Source organism: Anopheles moucheti, chromosome 3 (genome assembly GCF_943734755.1).
Source record: "Anopheles moucheti chromosome 3, idAnoMoucSN_F20_07, whole genome shotgun sequence".
NCBI classification, from domain to species: domain Eukaryota; kingdom Metazoa; phylum Arthropoda; class Insecta; order Diptera; family Culicidae; genus Anopheles; species Anopheles moucheti.
Genome location: NC_069141.1, coordinates 58226894 through 58252070, shown reverse-complemented (window position 1 = coordinate 58252070; position 25177 = coordinate 58226894). Strand labels below are relative to the sequence as shown.

The 25177-nt window shown below is 42.5% G+C and overlaps 1 protein-coding gene across 1 annotated transcript in view; it reads left to right on the top strand.

Annotated features, from left to right (window-relative positions):
* LOC128305447 (synaptic vesicle membrane protein VAT-1 homolog-like) overlaps positions 1 to 25177 on the top strand; it is a 68738-nt gene that overhangs the window by 5309 nt on the left and 38252 nt on the right. Inside the window, exon 3 of the mRNA XM_053042897.1 lies at positions 16969 to 17345. Within this exon, the coding sequence (XP_052898857.1) occupies positions 17014 to 17345 (332 nt within the window). The 5' untranslated portion in view covers positions 16969 to 17013. The remainder of the gene's footprint in view (positions 1 to 16968; positions 17346 to 25177) is intronic.

The window sequence follows — 25177 nt, the reverse complement described above, 5'->3', positions numbered from 1 at the left end:
TATTTACAGTTGGTGTATATAATAACTAACTGAATAGCCATAATAACTCGCTTTAAATTTTGGAATTCTACACAATATCCTTTATCGTCTGTTGTGTCATGTAATTAAAATTATAATTTAATTTGAAAATATTTTATTCTGATGTAAGTTATATATATATAGGGAAAAACATATTTGTTTCCGAAAATGTCATAAAAAAATTTAACATAAACGCAAGAACTTACGTTCGTGTCAGGAAATTTATTGGAGATAGCGTGAAAAATATAAGTTTTGTTGTAATTTCACTGATACCACCCAATGATTGTCGGATAATCAGTATGTTGCCGTCAGAGGTTGGTGAAGTGATCGCAAACGTTATCCAATGATGATTAAACATTAAAATTTTCTAATCGAAAACGTCCCATAACACATAAATATTTTATGTTTTCATACATTCACAGTTATGTGAAGAAAAAACTATTTCGAATTACCTTTTTTTCCGGGCCACTAGAGTGCACTATCGCCTTAAGAAAGGGCCCCGCTGTTGCTGCAGGTCTCCGCGGACATGAAACACACGAACTTTGTGTTCGTGTTTCCCCTTTTCGCACCACACCACCACCACCACCAGGGGCATATCCCGCACATCGACGCAAGAACAGATAACTTCCGGGCATTAATTTTAATGTCTATACCGTTTTGTCCCGTAAAATTGTGGCCGATACTTCCTCTCGTTTTTCGCACCATAGTCGGATTTCACCATCGCCCGTTGTTCTGGGCGTGCTGTTGCCGGTGTGTGCCAGTCGGTCGGTCCGCCGTGTACTTCCCTTTTTTTTTCCTTCTCTATTATTTATTTCACCATTTGTCTTATTCCCCCCATTCCCCGTGTGCGTCTCGCGTGGTTTCCATTGTGCGCTTCATTCATTTCTTCGTTCGTTTGCCGGTTGATTTGTACGAACCCTTTTTTGCCAATGTATTTAAACTTTGGAACGTTTGAGGTTCTTGCTCATTTTTGCACGACTAAACTGATGAGAGCCTCAGCCACACGCGCTCGGCCAACGAAAAGCGCTTTACCCATGGACGGATTTTGTCTTCTTTGCATCACAGCAGTGGGCTATTCGCTTCCGAAGCATTAGAATCCCTTCAGAACATGATCAGATCACGCGACCGGTAACTGGGTGTTTTTTATTGTTATTACCACTGCTGCTTCAGCTCACTCCGGATGCGCGAATGTCGCGTTTCACGCAATAATGTTCGCTAAGGTGGCGTCACAACACGTGTGCTGTGTACGCAAGCGTGCATTTGAGGCGAACCGTTTAAGTAATCGGTGGCTACACGCGGAAGTTACTGCCGACTATGGTCTCGTAAATGTCGTAAAAGGTGCGAAGAAGAATAAAGGCAGTTTGGAACAATCGATGTGATGGATTGAGAATCAAGAAAGAGTATCAAGAAGTGTATTATTTTAATGAGTAAATTAATCATGAGTCGAATTTCTATCTTAATTTGTTAGATTTATGGAAGCAAGATCTATGCTTTTGATCGCAATATACTTTCCAGCTAGTTTAATTAATTAATTATTTATTAAAACAATTTTTAATTATTCATGATTTGTGTTGCATAATTATTCATAATTGTTAAAAGTTTGTTAGTCTTTTGTTATAATAACGAATTGTTGAATATTCGAAATCTTCTAGTCTTCTTCACTGAATAATATCTTGAAGACACACAAGAAAGCAATTTTCATGCGTTTAATTTTTTTTTGTAAAAATATTGAAAAGAATATTCAAGACAAAAGATTTCATGAATGAATGAATCTTTGAACCGAATAAATGAATCTGAATCCGTTTGGAGAAGGAAATGTCTTCAAACGAACGTGAATTGTACAATAGATTAAGTTACTCTTAGTTGTAAGCAATACGGCCTGGCCGTCCATGAATTAAAAAAAATGAATCTGGATCTTTGTTTTAAAGAATCATGAATCATTCAAAATTTATGACCTCCTCCTATGACCGTTATGTACTCCCCCTTTCTCCATTTTCCTTCCACTGTCATCAGTTGGAAAATAGACCCAACTATCATTCCGCTTTAGTAGACCCCCGAAAGGGCATGATCCTTTGACTGCTCTAAGGATTCATGAATCGATAGGGAGTCGATTCCTGATTTGAATGATTCGCCTCACTAAAAAATCATGTTAATGACTCTTCTCTCTTCGGACACTAAATCGGAACCTATCGTAATAATCTAAACGGTTTAAAGCTGCTATTTCGGAACAGAAGCTAATTTTATTGAGAGTGAACCCACTTATCTCATCAGCAGCAGCTATTGGCTTAATTAGCTTCGTGAGATTGGGTTTCGGGAAGCGATGGAAGATGGAAAACCCAACCAAGCCCCCCCTGGGTTGGTGTGCATTTTCGCATGACGATCACTTACAAATTGTGCTGTTTATTCTCACAGTGGTTTTGCTCGGTTCGGTGTTCGGTTTTGGTGTTGCCTAATGATTCGTTCTTGTCGCTGGTTTGGGAACGGTGGAGACGTACGTATCAAATTTCTAAACGTAACTTCCGGTGCACTTGTTGGTTGTTGTTGTTGGTCGCCGTGGACGAGAAGAAGAGAGAAAACCGTGCGGTTTCCGCAATTCGTTTTTCGGTTGCATCGGTTGTGCTGTTTTTGTAATACACGCGTGACTTTGTATTTAACTTTTGGTGCGCAAAGAGACAAAGGGAGTTTGAAGGAGTTGTACTGAAATGTGAATGATTGCTACAGCTGGGCATGGCTTAAATGAATTGAACGATAATATAAGTCATTGAAATAATAAATTTGGCGATGAAAATGTTTCTGAAGTTTCACTGAATATTATTGAAAGGAACTGTTCACTAACATTCATAACGGAAACACCAAAATTGCAATAACAAACGGAAACATTTATGCGATATTTACATTATACCATTACACCGTGCACTCGTCGCCTAGCACGTCCCTGTGTGTGTGTGTTTGCACTTGCAGACGACAACAGTTGCTGCGCCTGAGCAGCGCCATAAGCTGCATCTCATTTCACATTTGCCATCATAAATCAAACTCTCCTGGACAACACCATTCTTTTCTGGTTTTGTTGTGCGCCCGCCACCGCCGTACGTTGCAACACGACGTTGCGTTGCGTTGTGTTGCGAGTGCGAATGATGTGTGTCCAGGACACCAGGACGCTTGGAGGGAGTCGCTTGGAGTTTGATGGAACAAAGGGGGGAGGGAGTGCTCTGAAAACTCATGGGTTTTTTGCTTACAAAATGCGGGGAAGTAGATTTATGGCGACAAGTGGAAATCGTACGTGTTTCCTCACGCATTATGGTTGGGGTTTGGGTTTTTTAAATTGCGAGCGAAAAGAAGTTAATATGTGTGGGGGGGTAGAGATGGTCAATGGTTGTGCACGTGGGAAGTCGTGACAATCGAAGTGAAGTGTGCTCATAATACACCCGGTCTGCTCTATTTTATTTCTAAATTTTTCCCTTTTCCGCGTTTCAATTGAGGGGAAAAAAGAGATTTGAGGTTTTGATTTTGAGAAAAAATCATGCGTGATATGAAACAATATTAAAATCACTCGCGTATGATGAAACGCAATTCCTGACTGAAAGCATGTCCTTGATCAGGCTCCAATTGTTGGTTCGTGGTCAATTTCGCATCAATTACGCCAACGCCAATGGTGGCGCTGTGTCCTTTCACTTTGTAGCCACTACCGCCCCGGAACCTGCCTGATGATGGTGGCGCCAATGTTGAGCGTATAGCCCCCGCTCCCCATGCCTCTGCCCCCTTGTTGTACTTTGTAGAGGAAGCAACCGAAATCCCTACCATATGGCAAGCGAGAGAGGCCAACATAAGGCCACCGCCGCCGCGGATCGTTCCGGCGTCCGACGTCCATTTTTCGCATCCTAAAACCCCGTGCAAAAGCGCTTGTGCGCTCCGTTGTGCGTCTGCGCTGCTGTCAGGGTCTGCAGCAGAGTAGCGGGCCCCCTTTTGGATCGCCCACACACGGTCAGAGGTTGGGTTTGGGGCAGCAGCAGCACCACCACCTTGTGTGTGTGTGTGTGTGGGACGCAGAAGAAGATGCTGTTACGCTTTTCCTCGGTCGGGACGACGGTCACCACCTACGCATGAAATCCTTCGATTACCATTACTCCGGCCGCAGCAGAGGTGTCCAGAGCGGCTGGGAGTAGGGGAGCTTTTGTGGTCCCGAGAATGAGAAGAGAGATTGATTGGGCGAGCGAACGAAACATGGAATTGAAAATCATCATCCTTCGGGAATAATGTGTGCGCTTCCATTAGGGAGGCGAGGTGCAGCATTGAGTGCAGCAAATACCTTCTGCTGGATCTGGTTTCCATTAGTGTGTTGGTCCTTTAGCTTTAAAGGGCGTGAGTTGAGACGAACCAGTTTCTGTGACATGTAGGTATAATGTAGGTAATTCTTTTTTTTTTAAATCGAAAATATGTAGTTCCAGTGTCGATATTAGAAAAGCGACTGTGTGTTGATAAAGTTATAATATTAAAATCTGTGTATGTAATATCCGATGTTACTACACAAAATATCGACAAATTATAATTTGTATTATTTTATTATCATCTCGGGCAAGGTTTTTTTTTACAATAAATTGTGCCACTTTTGTGATATCATCTGCCTGTTCCAATATAATACAATAATTATGTTGTTTTTGGTCTAAAATAGTTATGATTGTTCTTATAGTAACCTTTTTTTGTGCATAAAATCCGCTCAATTAAATATCTTTCATATTCTTGCCTTGATCATCGAATGGAATGGATAATTCACTAGCCAAGAAATTCTGATGAATTAGGAGCAATTTGACATTATAATAGAACCTGGCGTTGGATCACATCGCACCCGTTGCTGGAATGCTATGTGTCGATAAATTATTTTGCGTATAAACACCACTCCAGCAGAATAATGAACGCCGCATTAGCTTAACGTCTCTCGTCCCTTTGATGACAGCTTTCATCACAATCGATTGCCATTGATGCCCAACGCGTGTTGTATCCATGCAGTCATATGTAAGAATTGTCCGCATTGTGTGTGAAAAGATGCATGCATCGCGTTGTCCGGACGAAGAAGGAACGATTCGAAGATTTATTGGTGTATTTTTTTTTCTTTTGGTGTCGCTGGTGTCTCAATGGCAAAATATTTGGGTCATTTAAGGCATTAAGGGGGGAAGAGAAAATGAAACAACTCGGTTCCAAACCATTCCCCGGCCGCTTAGTTCTCGGATGCTTGGGCAAATCAATTCTCATGAGAGAAGCACCGGCCAGCCAGCACACGAAGAAACGGCGGACGGGATGAGCTTGGAAGTTGGTTACGGATGATTGAAATTAATATATCGTCCAGACGCACATAACGTTGGAGGTTGGGTTTGAGTTTTTGGTTCACCTCCCCCCCTTCCCGGTGGCAGTTTTTGCAAGTACAACCCCAAAACAAACCAACAGTCTGTTCATTGCGTCCCATCGGTCAGTGTTCTTGCCGCGCGCGGGGCCGTGTGTGTCTCGTACGGAGTGCGGATCCAGCTTCCCGGCGGATTGTGTACGCGTTACTCTTTGCCTTTCTTTTCTCACTTTAATGACTGCAATAAATTGTATTATATTGCTTTTTATCATAAGTTGGTTGGGGTAGTAGTAGACAAGAAGCAAGGCGAGTGAAAGTAAGTGGAACAACTACTCACTCACTCTCTCGCTCACTGCATAACGGCGGGGAGGAGTGACCCGCCAGTTGTCAAGAACGTCTGACGCACTTTGGTGGGCGCATTTGGCAAGTACTAGCGTGACTGCGGTGACATATTACCACGCACAGTCAAGTGGAGCAACAAATGCCGGTTTAAGTACTGTTTATTGTGGGTTTAATTTTTGGGGACTGTTCAGTTTAAAATTGCAACTTTTAAAGTGATTTTGTGGATTTATAAGTGAAATTATTGTTAATTGTTAATAAGTCGTCTAAAGAATTTACATTTTGTTGACATTAATTTTGTTGAATGTCGTTACAAATCCGAAGGATAAATTCAAAAGAATAAGGCATCAAAATGAATTCTCAAATAGCGTCAAGATGCTGCTGGAGCTGGATGCTGGATGCATATGTGCCTGATTTCTCTGGAAAAGGAAAAGGCACTGAAGAGATCAGGGAGGACGAGCCCCCAGCCCGAGGAAATAACGCGAACGGATGATGCTACAAATGATGCATTTCCCTTTACGAGTTTCCTTTAGCCTTTTTTTGTCGCAATTTTTTGCAAAAGTTGCCATTTTACCATATAGTCTTGTGTTTAATAAATTATTTCTTTAATTTCTGTCGCCCTTGCTATGATGCCTTTCTTCTTGAAGGAAGCTTGAAGTTGTGTATAAGCCTAGGGCTGCTGCCACTACGTAGAAGCATGTGCACAAATTCGAGTTAAGGAATGAAATAGAGTTAAGATTTCATCGTCGCAACGGCAGGAAACTGCTGGCAACTGCTGGCAAAAAAGATGCTGGCCGATATGCCGTATTCTCTGGGTTTCCTTTCGTTTTTATCTTTCTGCGAGTACGTTTCTTCAATGGGGACAGTGAGTGATGAAATATATAACTTGCACAATGCCACAGAATAATGGGACTGTTTTCAATAAAATACTAAATTTTACCACGAAATATTCGTTTTAGTAAAATTTTGAAATAATTTTAAACAATAAGAAAGAGTGTGAATCGTTAAAATAAATATGTTTTCAATACCTTTTCCTTGCGATGCATGGTGGGGTTGGTTGTTGCATTATTGTTTCGACGCTGGGTTTATTTTCTTTTTCACCCTTTCGCGCGCTTCCCATTTGTCTTCATTTCCATTATCATTACTTTGGGCAATAGTATTAATCAATTTTCATAACGGAAAGCTTCTAGCAGCAGCACACAAGAGCACTGCCCGGGCAGGGAACGGACAACGAATGCACAAAACATTTGTCCAACGATTACGGCGATTTGTTAGAGAAAATCGCCAGCAACACACCATCTCATAGGCGAACGATTTTCTCTCCCGCCACATTATTGCTCTTAGATTAGGATCAGTTCGTGTCATGTTGGCGGATGCGCAGACACGCGCGCCCCTTTGTGGTGGGTGTGGGGTAGGATACCGGCGTGGGAGGTAATTGAGGGTAAACTCCACTTTGCGCAAAGCTGCGGGGGCCCGATCGCTGGTAAAGCGTCCGAAAGGGAAAACTTCCTGCACGCTCGCAACCACCGCGCATCATCATCGCCCGGCGGGATAGGTTTAGCCTCCTCCGTGTGCGCAAACGGTGCAACAGTGCTGTCCGATAGCGGTAATAAAGAAATTTTACAATAAAAGTCAGCAATTATCATCGTTTCCCGCTGTAAAACACATTCCGCCGGGTGCATATTGTCGGGTGCTCTCGTCGGGTACGCGCTTCTGTTGCAGTTGTTGCGCGTCTGCGTTACCACACGCCGGGGCGTACATATCCGGCCGCGCGAGTATCGCGCACACGATCGCAGTGACCATGGATTACCCGAACCCATGTAGATTGGACCGTGGACCGAGCGGGAAAGGAAGAAGTTTAAATATTTCTTCAGATCTGTACAATTTCGCACCTTTACAACGGTGCTTGCTGCTGCAGGTATGTTCGAAGTGCATCGGGCAGCCGATAATGTTGTTTGATGTTCGGAATGGTTCGCAAACCGGTGGACAGACAAGATAATCAATCTGACGTTTATCAAAGGCACAATATTTTTTTTTGTAAAAGCAGCATTTAATTGTAATGCATAAAAGGCAAGTAACGGAACGATAGGCTATGGATAATGATTATTTATTAGACTTAATTGTAACCAATTACAATTTACAGTCTTTGTGGAAATTTTCCACACAAACTACCAGGTGTGTAGCGAACACCGCTGGGGATGATATAAAACAAGGAATAAGTGTTATAGTTTAGTATGGTGGGACCAGCTAGCGGTTATGTATTATGAGTCGTTGGAACTCTAACTATTATAGCTAAAGTGGATTATGCGTTTTTTGAGGAGATAAAAGTCCTATAAATTATATTTTATCGTTTTAAAATCCGCTCATCAGAGGTTTATTAAAATGACTCAAATCAAACTTAAAATGACTAATTAAACCTAATTTATAATCGTTAATTTTTTATTTTTCGCTGCCTTAATGAGTGCTAAATGCTTTATTCCATTCATTATGAAAATTACCTTAAAGTCTCATGGGCAACAGTTAATATGATACTAACATTTGATAATTGCTAATTATTTTAAGGTTTTTGCACAAGTGTTGTTATTGTTTTTGGTTTGTTTGTGAGGGTTTTTGTGCGTGATGTGCCAACAGCAATCGGTAAATGGTGTATTATAATTTTGCTATAAAGTAATGGTTTGCCATAAAATGTGGCCCATCATGAGATGTAATTACCTTTGTTAACCCTGTAATTAGTGTCTCTTGGAATTGGACAGTCAATTAGTATCGAATATTAAATTTACTCCCTATTACTGGATGTCAGTGTACAAATTATTCAAACCAACTCTATAAAATATAATCTCATTACAAATAATGTGATGGTTTTAACACCCTGTTAATAAACTCAAACTCCACCTCGCACAGTCCAAAACACAGGCAACGATAAATTTTGTCACAATTATATCCCATTGCTTTATAAGCCATACTCAATGTGGCAAGCCGCTTGCGAATTGCTCTATATCCGGGGGGAGGCTTGGCATCCATCTATCGAATCCTTTCAAAACGGCCGGGCTTTCTCAACTATACAGCCGTGCCCACACTCGGGGGCCCACTATGCCCCACACACCATCCCCACAAGATCACAATCCGTTTTGGCGCGCTACGCTTTCGTGTGCAATGTTTTATTGGTCTTTTCGGAGCAGTGTGTTGGACCCCGTCGACTGCGCGCCTCCCTAGAGCGGCCATCTTCATCGAGCGCCGAAAAACCACCAAAGAAAATGGAGAATAAATTTGGCTCCGCTTGTTGTCACAGGCGCGAAACGTGTTCCGCGTTCTGCCGTTGCGTTTGTGTGCAGTAAAAGAGGCAGAAATTAATTGGTTCTTAATGAATCATTCGCTGACCGCTTAATGGCGTATAATGGATCGCTTATTTAGGATGATTTAAGGATGGGAAGTGGTTTCCTGCTTTGCATTTGCATTGGAACGGAGTTTTGTTTTTGCTGATGCATCCGTGTAGGATATTGCAGTTTAAATGCATTTTTTAACTAACTTATTGGGGGTCCTTCTTATAAATTATGTAAATTTTGCATTTAGAGAATTATTAAATCAAGATCGTTTCCCCAAATACTGTGAATGGAGCATTTTTTATTAATGAAAAAAACCATCCTGAAACCATTTGTGCAAATCTAGACTGGAACAAACTCCCTCTGGAATACACCGCTCCGGCAGTGTGTAAAACTTCATCAAATTGCAAACAATCTTTCTATTGCGCGAGAAAGTACGCTTTTTCTTTCATTCCTTCGCAAAACAAGCATCATTTTCTTAATCGATCGAATCGAACCTTCTTCTCTTCAATCTTCCATCCGTTCGCCGCACTTGCTTTCCAACAGCAGCGAGATGATGTTTGGTGCTATTTTCTTCTTTTCGAGGTTTGTTTTGTGTATGGTTGGTGCGAGCCCATGCGTGTTTTTGAATGGTGTGGATCGCGTTCCAAACCACCCTTTATTATAGCACACACATCTGCAGCTTTCTTGATGTTCTCTCCCACTAGGGCATCGCCATGTATCACAATAAAATAGCAAACAGAATGGGCTTGGGTGCAGAATATGGAGCCCAAAAAACCGTTTGCTTCCGAATGTGGGTAATTTTGCAAAATTTAAATTGCCTTCGCCCATCAGCGGCGCCCGCTTTCCCACCCTGTCTTGATGCGATGATGTTGCTGCTGTTGGTCATTTTGGGGTGAAAATTCCCTTATGTTGCTGCGGTGGTCCATATTCACCTTGTGTACCACCACACACCGGTTTCCCGTACGGTTCTATACCAGGAGTAATCATTTTCCCAGTCTCCTCCGGCGTAATTGTCTGACGGTGTGCAAAATTTGTGTAAATAAATACTTTTCTCTTTTCGGCAGGTGTTCCGGTGGTGATGGCTTTGACCGTTAGAAGTGGTCTGTCACACACGGGGGACGGGACTTGGAGGTTTTGTGGACAACTTCATTCTTTTCCCATGTCCGCAAGTGCAAATTTGTCTCGTTTGGTTGATGAATATTTTCGTGGCCGAAGTGTTTTCCATTTTGGGCAGAGTGTGGTGGAAGAGCTTTGATTTTTATGCTTTCATGATTTTTCCCATCTCCCCATCATCATCCGCTGCTGTTGTTTGTGCCCTTTAATCACCTTTCTGCTAGCTTGTCTGCCAAAAACCCCGTGTGATGATGGTGCTGTGGTGTGGTGTGGCTAAATTTTCTCGTCTGCTCGTGTGGGACTGTTGTTTTCCGTTGACCTCCCAACATCGTTACGACCGTTGTTTCTCCGCATTTCGTTCAATTCCACTACATAATAATGATGATGAACTCAACGCGAGCTTCTACTGGTTAATGCGGAATGGGTTAAGGTTTTATCTTCTTCGCCTCTTGGCCACCGCCGGGTTTTCCTTCTTGTTTGTGAACCGCTGTGTGTCCAGTGTGTGTGTGTGTCCTCATGTTTGATGTGAACCGTATTTTTTTGTTGCTCCCTTGTTGGTTGTTGCTATTTGTTCTTTGCTCTTTTCCCATCTTTGGTTGGCTGGCTGGCTAAAACCACCAAACCAGAAACCAGGATGAAATTTGCGGTTTTTTTGTTTGTTCATGGCTGTGCGAATTTAGCAAAAAAAATCAAATGAAATGTAAGAATGACATCTAATTAGAAAGCATATTTCTCTACGGATAGATGCTTCTTAAGTTCGTAAAATTTGGGGATGAGAATCAATCTTGCTTGCTTGAGGTTATGCTTGAAGATAACAGTAAGAAGGAACTACGCTACGTTCGATCGCAATTAAATATAATATGCCTGGGAAAATGTGGGGGAAAATCTATATTTTTGCCATCGATTGGTCCAGCTTTGATCCCGCCTGAGTTCCCGTTTTTATTACGCTTCGTGACGCTACACTAGCTTTGTTTTTTTTCACCGCATTATGATAGGAGAGGAACCATTAATTGGGATACAACGTTTATCAACGAACCGAAAGCGAAAAAAAAACAGAGGCAAAACCACCACCACCACCAAAATGGAGCTCAACATTAATGACTTAATTATTTCGATCATATTTTGTATCAATCATCATCACGTTTCGAGCCGTTTTCAAGTGTGTGTTGTTGCGGTTTTATTTTCGTGTGTTTCTCGTGTGTTTTCATCCCGCCGGAGTGTGTGTTTTTTGAGTGTTTTGAGTTTGACAGTATCATTATTATGAAGCGGTTTTACTTTTCTCATGAAATGTTATGTTATAGTGATTGTTTTTATGTTGTTTATGTTATTAACATGATATTTTATTTTGCTGATAGAATTATAATTTATTTGGAGGAGGAAATAATGTGTCCTCGAACACATTTATTTTAGTAAATACAGTAGAAATAATACGATATGAATTTTTCATACAACTTTGATCTTTGGAAAGCAATCACGTTCTCAATCAATTTCAATTTGAATCCTCACAACAGTCAAGAGGAAAACATGAATGAAGAAAATACGTCACCATTTCCGTTATCGCGCCCTGCTGTTGGCTGCGATAGATCGGAAATTTTCTCCAAAAATAGAAAATTCAACTTTGATAAGCAAAATATTGAGGGACACGTTTAGCATCGGTAATGTGCTGAAAATTCCCCATTTTTTGTGAGAAAACCGGAAAGGCGGAGGAGTGTGGTGTAGAGATGAAATAGCGGTTTTACGTGATTATGTTTTACAACGTGCAACGTTTAGCCTTAGAAAGGGAGGGATTACAGGAAAAAGCCTTCCGTAAAAATTTAAAAAAATATTTTATAAAAATATTTAAAAAATTGTGAAACAGTGAGACAAAATGACGTAATTTAGAAAATTTAACACCTGAAATTGTTAAAGAAAGTGGGCGCAAAGCTTTCAACCCATAAAAGTAAATAAAAGCAGTTAATTTAAATATTGTTAAGCCAGAATGTTGTGCTTCTTTCGTGCAGGAATTTTTCGGTCATTTTATGTTAATGTTGCTGCTGCTTGCATGGAAATATTTAAAACATAAGCCGCGCCGCCCTCACTTACAACTTTCTTTCCTTCCCGTCTCGTCTCGCGTTCCTCCCGGTGCGGGTGCGATGATGGTGTAGTGTGTATTACGTGAAGCATGATGTGTGTGCGTGTCGATTTCCTTTTTTCTTAGTTTTTCCTCGCAACTTACAGCGAAAACAGGGGTAGAAAATAAATACATACATACCGTAAATTTTCTCTCCACCTCGCTTTAACAACATTCCAATACCATTCCACGTCTTCATCATCATTGCTCCTCCAACTAGCATCACTAGTCCCCCCGGTACAATGTTTACGGAGCTTTCCACCGACTGCATAGAGCATCTTTTGGATCAGGCTCTAGTCAGTGGTGGTGGTACCTTCGGCTAAGATTGGTAATTGCTGCTACAACTAAGGCAGTTAATTTTATTTATTTTTTCCATCTTCTCTCAAACACTCACACATTGTTCCGCTACTGACCCAGTGTTGCATCCGAAAATGGAAAAGTGTGGCAAATAGTAGTGAAGCCGAGCCATCATATTTCGCTTGAGATTCCATTTCTCCGTTTGTGTCTAACAAACCCCATGTGAATTTGGTTCGCAATTTTTGCCTTATCTATCTCTCTGTTTGCATCGAATATTTTGCACACGCTAGCCCGAGTTGCAGTTTGCTCCAACTTTGCATCAAAATCTTTGGAACAGTTCATTATTTTGTCAGAAATTGCGAAGTTAGACATTTCAGGGCCTTTCAAAGCGTTTATTTTGTGTCCGACGTATTCGGCCCAATACAAAATACGAACCTATTTATCCGTTAGTAGTGGATGTTTTTGTTTTCTTTTTCATTTGTACAGCCCCCACCCCTCGCCCCGTCCCCTCCTTTTTGTCCTTGGTTCAGTTTTTGGGGTGAGAATGCTTTTTCCCACTCGCTAGTGTGCCTGTGCCCCGCCGTATATAGGCCCAGCAAAACGCGCTGCATGCACACGAGCGAGCGTTACACTTGACGAATTGCCGAACTCAACCGTGACCGATGTGTGTAATATGGATTTTTTAAAAGGTGGGTTGGAAAGAGTAAAGAAGTGGCACGCGGGAGGAGTGTCGAGGAGGAGGCGTAGGTTGTGAAGGGGGAGGGAGGGGGGCAAAACAAAAACAAAAGCTTTCGATACGCACCACGCGCTCTCGCTTATCGACATTGACTTTGAAAACGAAAACGAACGGTGCATGGGGGTGGTGATGTGTCCCCGCGCAATCCCTTGCACCGAAGGAACTTAATGCATTGGTAGAATGCCGGTCCATGGTTTGTTCCGTAAAGTTCGAGGTAATACTTTGTGGCCATGGTCGTTCCCAAACATTCCCAGGGATGTTTCGTTTGTATGGGGAGCCCCAAAGTGGAGCTGGGTCTTGTGACGTGAAGAGGGAGATGATATTTGTTTTGTTTCGTCCACAGGTTATTTTGTTGATTTGTCAAGTGTTTGATGAATGATGGGAAAAAACAACGATCCGAAAGATCCGGTGAGAGAGAGAGATTGCTGATGGTGACAGTTTGGTCGAGTGGGAATTTAACGCACGAGCATGGAAAAACAGTCCGAATGATGAAGAGGAGCAGAATGCGTTCCTTCTCAGTTTGACGTTTAATGTGGAAAAACAACTTCATCATTATTGTTCAAGTTGTTTTTGAGGGGTGAGGAAATGATTGCCTACAGTCAGTTCTACATTCATTCGGACATCCTTTTTTGTGTGTTCTGGAAATCAATTGGGCAATGTTTTCGACAACTTCTGACATGTGCTCTCAATGTCATATGGGACATGTGGTCAGGATACTGGAGTGTCTGTATTCAATCTGAGCAATTAGTAGCTATATGTGGCCGCTGCTTGTTCCTGGGAAATAAGTATTATACTCGGAGACTATTGTTACTTACGGAGTCTTGAATGAGTAGTAGTCACTGTGACATATCTGTTGTTTTTGAAGGTTAGGATTTATATCACTCCAGATGGCTCCAGATAGAAGAATTGGAAGGACCTTCGGCATTTGCTTGAATGTTTCCCTTCTTAGATCTTGATTCAGAAATAAAATTATGACGAAAGTTCAACAATCTCTGTTGTACAACATCTTCCGAGAAACTGTTGATTCGTCAACTTTTGGAAAGCCTTCTTCCCAGCAAGTGCTCCTTCCAACTCCAGATGTTTCAGCAGCTTCTTCACCCAACTTGCCCAAATAATTGAATTGTACGCATTGTACTAAACATCAGTAACAGCGATTCTGTGCCTTTTAAAGCCTAAAAAGCACTCCCTGCACAAAGTCTGGCAAGAACAGAGTCTTCCACCAAGAAGTGAAATGCGTAAAGTCAATTTGCATAATTTGGGAGAGGGCAAATGGTGCGTTAATAACGCCCAACCGTTCAGGACTTTGGCCCAACGAACCTTCCCGCACCCGGACCCAGGGCCCCAGGTTTAGCGAACTTCCTCCCCAGCAGCAGGAATGGCTTATCAGCCCTGGAGCTGGAGATCCCTGGTTACCGTTGAACCTGCCCTGCTCAATTACCTCCAAATTACATTCCCCATTTTGTGCGCCCGGTCCGAGCAATGGTACCATTTTCGGTTCCCGATGGCCTATGGCGAGACCGGTATCATCATGGTGTGGGCACACTGCCACCGAATCTCGTCGGAAATGCTGTCATTTTCCGTCTCCTCCCGCTTCATAATGCCCACTTGTTTCCCTTTTGGGGGGTGCGCTTGTGGGATAGAGGGGCATGGTGTTTTTGAACAAGCTGCCATTTTTGGATGCTGCTGCTGCTGCCGTGATCAAAGGAACAGGGACAGGGAAGAATGCGCTTTTCGCCGTGAAGGAATCTGTCAAGTTGTCTTTTAGGACACGACGATGTGCGGTGCGAACGGACCCCTAAGATTCCACTGCTTCCAGGGGAGGTACTGCGCCAACGTCAATTGCACAGGACCACCGGGTTGTTGGGTTCTAGTACGTTAGAGACCACTCCTTTGCGTCTCCTAAGCATAACGGTAATGACCGGTTGTCGTCGACTTTGTTGTGTGCTTTCGAAAGTTTCAGCGGCGAATATTAAATTATCGGCAAGTACGGCAAGTGTACGCACGCCTGCCCTCGGTACGGTTCCGCATGGTCCGGAAAAGCGTTTTTCTTTGGTGAGACTTGGGCGGAGAAACCTAATTACGTTACATTGTAGTCATTTTACAATCGCTTTTTGCTCTTGTTCACTTCCATAATCTGATGATATTGGGTTGTGACGGCATCGGGAACTAATTAATCTAGTTTTATCAATTTTCCCACACAGCTGTGTGGAAACGCTGAGCATATTTTACGTTAGATCATGGCGTGATCAAAAATATGTTACAAATTATAAAAACTTAAAGCTTTAATTGTGTTGAACTACAACCATCGATTGAGAATGTTATGAAGAAAACGTGCTTTGAATTAAATGTTGATCTATTGGCAGTAGGAGATAAAGAATTACAAAATTTATTAAACTCCGTAATGTTTACAACATTACTTTCCGTAAAGTAAGTAGCGCAGAACTTATAATGAATATAAATGGATGTCTCATTTTTCTTTCCTACCACAAACATCGGAGGCGATAAATATCTTCGGTAGCAGCAACTCTCCATTAAAGGAACAAAACCATCTATCAGCTCATGTAAAGCAAAAAGATAGTGATCGTAAGCAGTGATCTGCTCGCTTTTGCTCTCTTGTATTCCCCGCATAGCGACACTTTACTTCAAATACCAATTTTTGTCCTCCTGTCTGTCGTCCTGCGAAATAAAAGTTTGGGAGTTTGGTTTCATTACCTCCAATAGGAGAGGATAATGATGTACACACAGAGTCACCGCTTTTTTCTTCCTTTGCCTGTCGTCTCCCCAGGAACAGTCTTCCTCCGGGCCAGCCAGGAAAGAAAAGAAGCAAGAGATCATTTTTAATGAGCTGCCATTTTGCTTTTTTCCTTCTCCCGTTCGGGTTTGTTGTTCGGGTGCATTTGTGGAAGCACCGTGAAAACTTGGTCATAGTTTTCACTCTCTTCGCTTTGATTGTCTCATTTGGAGTAGTTCCGCATGTATGTATCCTGCTCCCCCCCCCCCCATAATACTCCATTACCCCAAATGCGCCGAGAATGACGAACCCTCCCCAACTGGATGCAGGAACACATCTTAACACAGTTACCATGTGCGGAGGGGCCCGCAAGTTGGTGCAGGTGCCTGTTCTCCGGTTCTGCTGCACAGAGAGGGGTAACGGCGTGGAATCGTTTGCTTTGTCTTGTCGTTTATAAATATTTACACCGGCCGGGGAGGAATTTCGGCAGGGTGTTGTGTGGATACGGCGGCGGAACACACACAGCAGCGGGCCTCAGGTTGAGAAGTAACAGCACAGTAGCAGCATCCATTTGGCATCTTTAGGACTCTTGTCATGGGGGAAAACGTTCATTTTTCTCCGCTTCTTCCGATTCAGTTCAACGCAACGCAACATGGGGGAAATGAGTTTTTTTAATGCGCTTTCGTTCATATTCTTGGAAGACGTCAGGAGAAAATTTTATTTTCCATGTTCTCTCACACAGTAGCTTCATGCTTCGCTCTGAAATGCATATTTGAGATACTCCTTGATTGTGAAATGCACTGTTAAATATTCCCGGATCATTCGCTGTTTTATCACACTAGCCACCGTCGTCGCCATTGATGAATAGACATTAATTAATGTAGGGATGCAATGATCACAACAGTGTACCTAATGTCCGGATCCGTTCTTAATTTTCTGTATGTGTTTTTTTTTCTTATTCCTCAGCTATCATCCGCGAGCCTCGCTTTTTTCAAACGCATAATCAGCAAGATGACTGAAACGACAGAAGCACCAGTCGTTGCACAGACCGCCGAAACGAAGACACCGTCGCCCACGACCGAGACGGCAGTCGTCACGCCGGCAGAGAACGGTCATGCCGAGGGCGGCGATGCGAAAGTGGCTGCCGCTGCGGGCGAAGAACAGACCAATGGTGCCGCGACCCCGGACGAGAAGGCCAAGGCCGAGGAGAAGAAGGAGGACCCACCGAAGGAGATGCGCGCTGTCGTGCTGACCGGTTTCGGTGGTTTCAAGAACGTGAAGATCCTGAAAAAGCCCGAACCGTCGCCCCAGGCCGGCGAGGTGCTGATCCGCGTCAAGGCATGGTAAGTAAGTCACCGTCGAGAGAATACGAGGGCAAAGCGAGGGGAGCAGTGGTAGAGATCGTTAATTAAGGGCTGCGGTAAAGGAAGAGGGAAGGATATCTTCAGAATACTTTTGGTAACTTTCGTAACCGAAAGACACAGATATCTCTCCGGCGGGGTCTAGACGCGGTCCAATAGGGTCCACCCGGTTGGTTGGTTAGGCGTGGGTTTTCTGGCGGGCATCCCTAAATTGGGACACAAGAGAGAGCCTTCAATTCTCGGGTGAATTCATCTTTCCCGTGCGAGTTTTGTTCTTGTTTTTTTGTTTATTCCGTATGCATTCTCGTCCCTTCTTTGCAAAATTATATCCAACCGAAAGAAAAGAATGATGTGCGACAATTCTTCCCTTTCACGTCTTATTGAGGCAGGGGAGGGAGAAGGGGGGGAACTAAATTGGACACCTTATCTTCTCCATCTATCTACATCGTTGAAGCGTGAATTTGATGATTTTGGAGTGTCGAATTTACAGCCGAAGGGTTTCTTCCCTCTCGTGTCTGGTTTTGTTACGCTTGATCAGTTATGTGTGATCTTTTCAGATCGAAATGGTTGTGTTGTGTGGACGGCATTAGGTCTTTGAAGGGTTGTTGTTGAAGGTGAAACGATATATTTAAGAAATCTTCAACAACAACAAAAAGAAATGGTAACAGTGTAAAACTGCCTGTTTGAAGAACGAGAACATGATACGTTTTGCTGTGAGCGGAGATGTCTCAAGAATCGCAACAGATAAATCAAACGACGTTTCTGTGTGGAAATGCCCTTAAATAGGCTTCAATTTTTCATGCACAAAGCTCTTTTTCTTCAATTCTTCAATGTCAATATCGTGAAGAAAATATCGTTCTAAGAATTCATAACCATTTCGTCACTGATAAAGTTATCAGATACCGGGTTCTGGGAAATTTGTCACACGCAGCAGAAATCCATAATCGTAAATCATGTTTTTATCACTTGGAAACGCAGGTTGTGTGTTTTCGTAGGTGACGTTTTGTAGGTCCCTCACCCGGCGACGCCTGATATAAAGTTTTCCGAAAAACTTCACTTCGCCCGACACACTGAGCGACACATCTTGAAGCAGTGAAAAACACACCCTCGAAACACGGAACACCGGGCACACACATGTGCGAGCGTCTTTTCGGGGCATCCGCTTTCAGCTTCAGTTTCGCTCCGATTGGGAACGTACCGCGCATAAGCGAACCTCTCCTCACCCGAAGAACAAGTGGCCCGATGATATGTGCGTCGCTTGGTTTATGATACATCGTTTTTTTTTTATGTGCAAACATTTATGATTCATGTTTTACGTCGTCGCGTAAATACAGGGAGCAGATTGAGAAGAAGAAGCCCGAGTTGAACATGCAACGGCGCGGACCCCGGGTGTAGTGGTGCTGTGTTCTGATATTGGAGGATGAAAGGAGGATGGGAAGAAGGGAAGGAGGTGTGAAGAGAGGGGGTTTATGTATTGGAAAGGATTCTGAACAGGATGTTGGCGGTTAAAACGAGTTGTGTTGTTGTGTGCCCGTTGGTTAAAGGCAAACTCAACTCCCGGGAATGGTGAGAAGAGACCATGTCCAAAACTTGTCCCGAGGCTGAAGAAACTGATAGCGCAGAAAGCAGAAGACGCCGTGACGTTCTGGCGTATTATGGGGTACCCTTTTAGCGAAGGCAGAACTAGTAATGGGGTCCGCTATCGCCAACACGTGCAATGCACTAGAGATGTGCACGCTGAGTAAGAGTGAGTGAGTGATTTGAAACCTTCGAGGGAGTGAAAGAGTATAAATCAGCACGAAGAGTTTTTATGACTCCTTAAACCACTCTTTTGTGCCTATACTCACTCTCACTCTCTGTGCCGACTAGAAACTCACACAGGAGTGAGTATAACTGTTTTTATCACTCTTTGGATTATAATCACTCTGCAAGAGTGAGTAAAAGAGTATTATCACTCTTTTGAGATTGTAAACGCTGATGATGAGAGAGCAAACGTGTTTTGTCACTCTCTTTTGATTTTAATGTCCGCCAGGGGATTTCGGGTTAGTAAGAGAGAGTAAAATGTGTTGTTTCTCTTGTTGGATTGAAACATTGAGTAAAATAGGAAGAGTATAAAAGAGAGTGACAGTGTTTTATTATACGTTTTGGAATGACATCGATAAATAGGAGTAAGTAAAAGTGTTTTATCACTCCTTTTGGATTTGATTAAAAATTTGAAAATAATTAATTAATAATTAATTAATAATTGATTAATTATTAATTAATTGATGGATGTTAGATACGAATTATTTTCCATGAATTATGGTTTATTATAAAGAAAGTAAAATGGTAAAAAGTTAAAATGGTATATTGTAAAACAATAGGATGCAATCGGTCATTTATGGGCACCGAGAGATAGCAAGATTTTTTTTCATTCACTTTGATACCGAAAACCGGAAATAATAGTCGTATTCCAAATCGTTATGAATTTAACCAGGAATTCATACTTGTAAAATTAAATTATACTTCATTAATTTTAACAGTCCTTGGTAAAAAACAGTTTGAATGAAATTATATTTTTACTCTGGTTTACAATAATCAATCTTGATGGATTTATTAGCAAAGCTAGCGGAAAAATACATGCACAAAAAATATGCTGATATTAAAAAAATTATATTAAAAATTTATTTATTTTTTTATTTAATTTATATTATGACGGCAATGCCGTATTTTCATATTAAAAATTTATAAAGAATAATTAATCCCACCTACAGAATTATTTGAATCCAAAAGGAATGATAAAACACTTTTACTTACTCCTATTCATCGATTTCATTCCAAAACGAATAATAAAACACTGTCACTCTCTTTTACACTCTTCCTATTTTACTTAATGTTTCAATCCAACAAGAGAAACAACACATTTTACTCTCTCTTACTAACCCGAAATCCCCTGGCGGGCATTAAAATCAAAAGAGAGTGACAAAACACGTTTGCTCTCTCATCATCAGCGTTTACAATTTCAAAAGAGTGATAATACTCTTTTACTCACTCTTGCAGAGTGATTATAATCCAAAGAGTGATAAAAACAGTTATACTCACTCCTGTGTGAGTTTCTAGTCGGCACAGAGAGTGAGAGTGAGTATAGGCACAAAAGAGTGGGAAAAACATTAATGCAGTGTAATACTTTTAATGAATCTCAAAAGAGTGAGTAAAGGTTTCAAATCTTTAAACCCACTCTTTGACTCTGTTTCAAATCTTTGAAAAGAGTGATTATTCTCATCTCTACAATGCACATGTGAAGTCGTTGTTTTTTCGGAGGTTTCAGGTTTGAACTGTACTTTTTTTGTGTTTTCCTTGTCCTCCGTTTGGTTGGTGCGCGTTTCTTTACTTCCGAACGTTTTCACACACAAGCGTGTGTGCGCCATGTTTGAAGCGCGCACCTTAGAGGATTCCTTCAGCGGAGAAGTTCAAGAAGTTTGATTTGAGAGTAACAGTTTTGGGGACGTTGAAGAAATGTCTGGCACATCTTTCGTGGTACTAAAACTGGCACTGATTTCCTGGAGGTGGGGCGCGCGAATCGTTGCAGTGTATAATTACAGAATTTCATTTCAGTCACATTTCAACAACATGATGGAAACGTTCCTTTGTTTTATTCGTTAATCGTTCCGGGGGGGTATTCTCGTTGCAAGCAATGCATATTGGATTTCAGTTTATCAATAAACAACCACACCATTATCAAATTAACGCTTTATTTGGCAGTACAGGTAAAATGTAAATCGATCCGTTGCTAGACTCCCAATATCAAGTGATTTATATTGCCTTTCAACCTTCGCCAGATTGTTGACAAGTGGAATGATGATTTCGCTGGTGCAGTGTGCGATTGAGGCCGCTTCGCAATTGCGCGAGAATTGGTGAGACGATGCATTCTCAGAAGATTGCAGCTCGCTCCGTGTTGAGGGGGATCATAATGATAGCTTTCCTCCAAACGCCAAAGGGCGACGGATCAGATCTGTCAGATCGGTGATCGGTGTGGTGTGACTGTCATCGTGTGATGGGTTAGGTGCATTTTTGGAGGGGAGTTTCCAATTTTTGACAGATGAAACGAAACCAAAAATAAAAATAAAAGACAAAAAATGGAATCCCGAACAAAGAGGGGGCGCGATCCTTGAGTAAGAGAGGAACTTCGTAAAGCAAACGATTGGATGCAATGGGCCGTGCATGTGCCAGGAAATCTGACTGACTTTATTTGGAGGAAGTGTTATGCATCACAGTGACAGGGGACGCTTATTGTGCTTTGGAATGGTTTCAGTTTTTTTTAATCTCCAATATTCGCCCAGCTTGCGATCGTGCGGCATGATTCTTAACGATGACTTGTGTCACATGCGAGGAAGGATTCAAGGATAGCAGATTGATTTCAGATTTCATCCCCACCCCTCCCCCATACTTATTTCATTCGTTGTGAATCTCGTGTGAAGTACCCATGACAATTGATTCCTCTCTTCGAATGTGTTTGACTTGGGGAAACTCAACCATACTGCTTTTGGACGCCGGCTGAAGGTGAAGGTGCACAGTTTTGTAATTGAAACTGTGAGTTATTAACGTAACTGTTATTTATAGACAAGGTAGTAGGAGAGTACGTACAGAGCTTCGAGAGTTTTTTTTTGTAGTGGTCGTCAAAATCCATAAAAATCCCACTGTGGTCACGCATTGCACATTTTATGGCTCTTAATTTTTTTTGTTTATTTTGTACATTTTATGTGTTTCCGAAGTGGGTGTTTGATGTATTTGTTATTAAGATTTACCACAAACTGATCCATTGATGAAAGTTTGACGGTGAAAGTGAAAAATTGATTTATTACAAAAACTAAAATGTGTGTATCGTATCGTTCCTTTTAACAGAATTGGACATAAAAGTCAGTTTTGATTTTGACACTGATAGAAAATGAAATTTTAACGTAACGCAGAGTAGAGGAACCTATGGATACCTCCCGCGACTGTGAGTAACGATCGGATGTCTTTATTTCCGGTAATAAATTCCGTCACGAGCGGTGATTTCACGTTAATAAAAAAATAATTTCCACGCTTATCATATACCCCCTCCAGCGTGCTATTTATTTCCAGGTACTGCCCTTCTGTGTGGCCCGCAAGTCAGGAGGGGGGTTGTGAATCATTGATTAGACACCGATATGACGTTGAGGACGGGGTGACGAAGTTGCAATTAGCGTTGCAGCAGCAGTATTCCGCTGCACAGCAATGTAGTGTCGCCCGATTCGCTATGCGAGTGTCAATGGCGCCGTTATGGATTTGTATGAAGCAAGTGGCATCTTGGACACGACACAATCGCGAACACTTATGGCACGCGGCGACGTGATGAGTCGTCGTCGGCACAAGTGATTTGTGTACAATAATGTGCTCGACCGCGCTGGAGGAATTTGTCTTTGGATTTGCAATAAATCACCGACGGGCAGGGTGAGGAGCCCGTTTTGTATTGTGTAATTGAGAACGTGAATAGAACAGTACGTAGCAGCAGCAGCAGCAGCAGCACATTGTTTGCTGCGATTGAGTGTGCTGAGAAACGCGCCCAGAAGTCCCGGGGTATCAAACGGGTGACAGCTCATCATCACCTTCGTGGTTGTGAGCTATCAATAGTCATCGAGGTGATTTTAATATTCCACGCATGTACGGTTAGCATAAAGCGATGAGTTATGGTGCCGGAATGTGCACTTGCTTCCGGCACTCTGGAATGATAGGAATGCAGAATAATTCTGCCACGGTCGGTGCGCATTGGCCAACCTTTTTTTTTGAGGTTGGGTAATTCTTTGAAAATTGGGACGAAATTAAATCTAAGAATAATTTCATTTATTGTAACGCTTAATTTATGATAATGGTTAAATATTTGACACTAATTAAAAGATATGCACGACGCAACAAAAGCATGGACTTTAAGGTGATGCTTCTTCAGCTCAGCGCAAAATGTACTTCATCACGTCAAGCTATCTAATGGACACCTTTACATCTTTACGTCGTACCATCAACACGTTGGACAAAAGCTAGCCCACGCACACGGGCCAACAAAATGCCGGGATACTTTCTTCATCAAGCCCTGTCCATCTTCCGTAGCTCAGAAGTCGTCGGATCAGATTAGTGTCCGGCTGCATGCCCACTGAGCTGCTGCTGTGCACAATAGATTGGTTTGAAAGCAGCAGTTCGGCCCGCTAATGCTGGCGTGTATCCAGGACAGGATTGATTCGTTAAGGCGTTTGTTGGTGCCGTGACCAGGATGGATCTCCCGGTGCCGCTATAATTGAATCAAATCAATCAATTATCACCGACACACGGACTGGCTGGATAGGGCAGCCAGATTGGATTACCATCATCAAGAGCGAAGGGTGCAGTAAGATGTGATGGAGATTAAAGTCTTCACTCGACGAAGTGAGGGAGCTTACTACTACTACTGAGGTCATGGGGGGGGTTTCCTTTCACAGTACAGCTTCTTATGGTTCCAATTACTGGTTCAGTGCGCGCGACCTAGACCTTTGGGATTGTTACATGTTAATTGTTTCTTTTTCTTTTCTTTTAGTGAGGAAAAAAGTACATTCATGAAAAAAGCAGTTGATTAGTGGCAGTGTTTGCTGTTCTTCAAACATAGCGCGGAGGAAATGCGATAAGCGTTAATGCAAGCCGCGTAATCAAACGTCACAGAGATTCAACACACTGTTGCCGTACTGCTAATGATTCATTTCAGTTCTTGATAAGAAAGTTACTCATGGGCCATACAAAAATAACTGGAATTAAAAGCGCATTGCCGTTGCACCACACATTATGGAGATAAATATAGCGTACACACTACTACTGCTGCTGACTGTTTAGAACGTTCGTGAGTGAGTAGATACGGTGGTATGGTTAGGAAATGTGAGGCTACTGTTACTCATAGATCCGATCGTCGCCTCTGTGCCTCAATGCCTCAATGCTTTATTTCAATGTTGTTTGTTTTTGCTACATCCATCACCTTTCTGGGGTTCATAAAGTGAACATTCTAAGCTGTCCAGAAGAAGAAGCTGTGTGGCAATCATTTGTCCCTTCCAAAGATCCTAAGCTCGTTCACGAAGACATGGGTCTATGTGTGTGCGTTATTTGAGTAGGGTCTGTTCGGGTATTCCTAGACCATTCTCCCATGCGCGGGGTTGGTACGATGTGTGCCGTCCTTTTACGCCACTATATTCTCCGTGGACTTTTCTCGGGAGTGGATGATTATTTGTCAAACCAATGCCGGTGATTCTTCATCGTGTGCGATATGCCGCCTCCCCGAAAGCATCGAAAATGCATCTGACGGTGGTTAACCGTGGGCATGCTTTTGATTAATTACTTATCGCACAATTGATGGTAAACCAACCGCCATCGATGTGGTGGCGACGGTTCTATCCCTACGACCCCCGGGACAGGGACAGAACATCCGGAACGCCCGCAGAGCTATCGTATGGCCAGAAATTTGTTACCAGTCAAACTGTGGCTAGATAGTTACACTGGGATTTTCTTCGTGGTTTTCTTTTGGGCTCTTTTTCCAGCACATACATCCTGCCGTTGCGCTGTCCTGTTTTAATGCCCAATCTCTCCGTGCGCGCCACCAAGAAGCTCTGCATGGTGTGAAAATCATTAACCGGATCTTTTTACCAGCGGAACAAACCATTAGAGCCGGGTCGGAAACGGTCGTATCACGTTCACTCGGGGGATGGTGGTGAGATGACATTTCTTTCTGTTCCGTTCCGTTGTCGCCTTGCTCGCGCGTTCAAGGCCCATCATCGGGGGTGATGATGTTGATCCGATGAGGATGA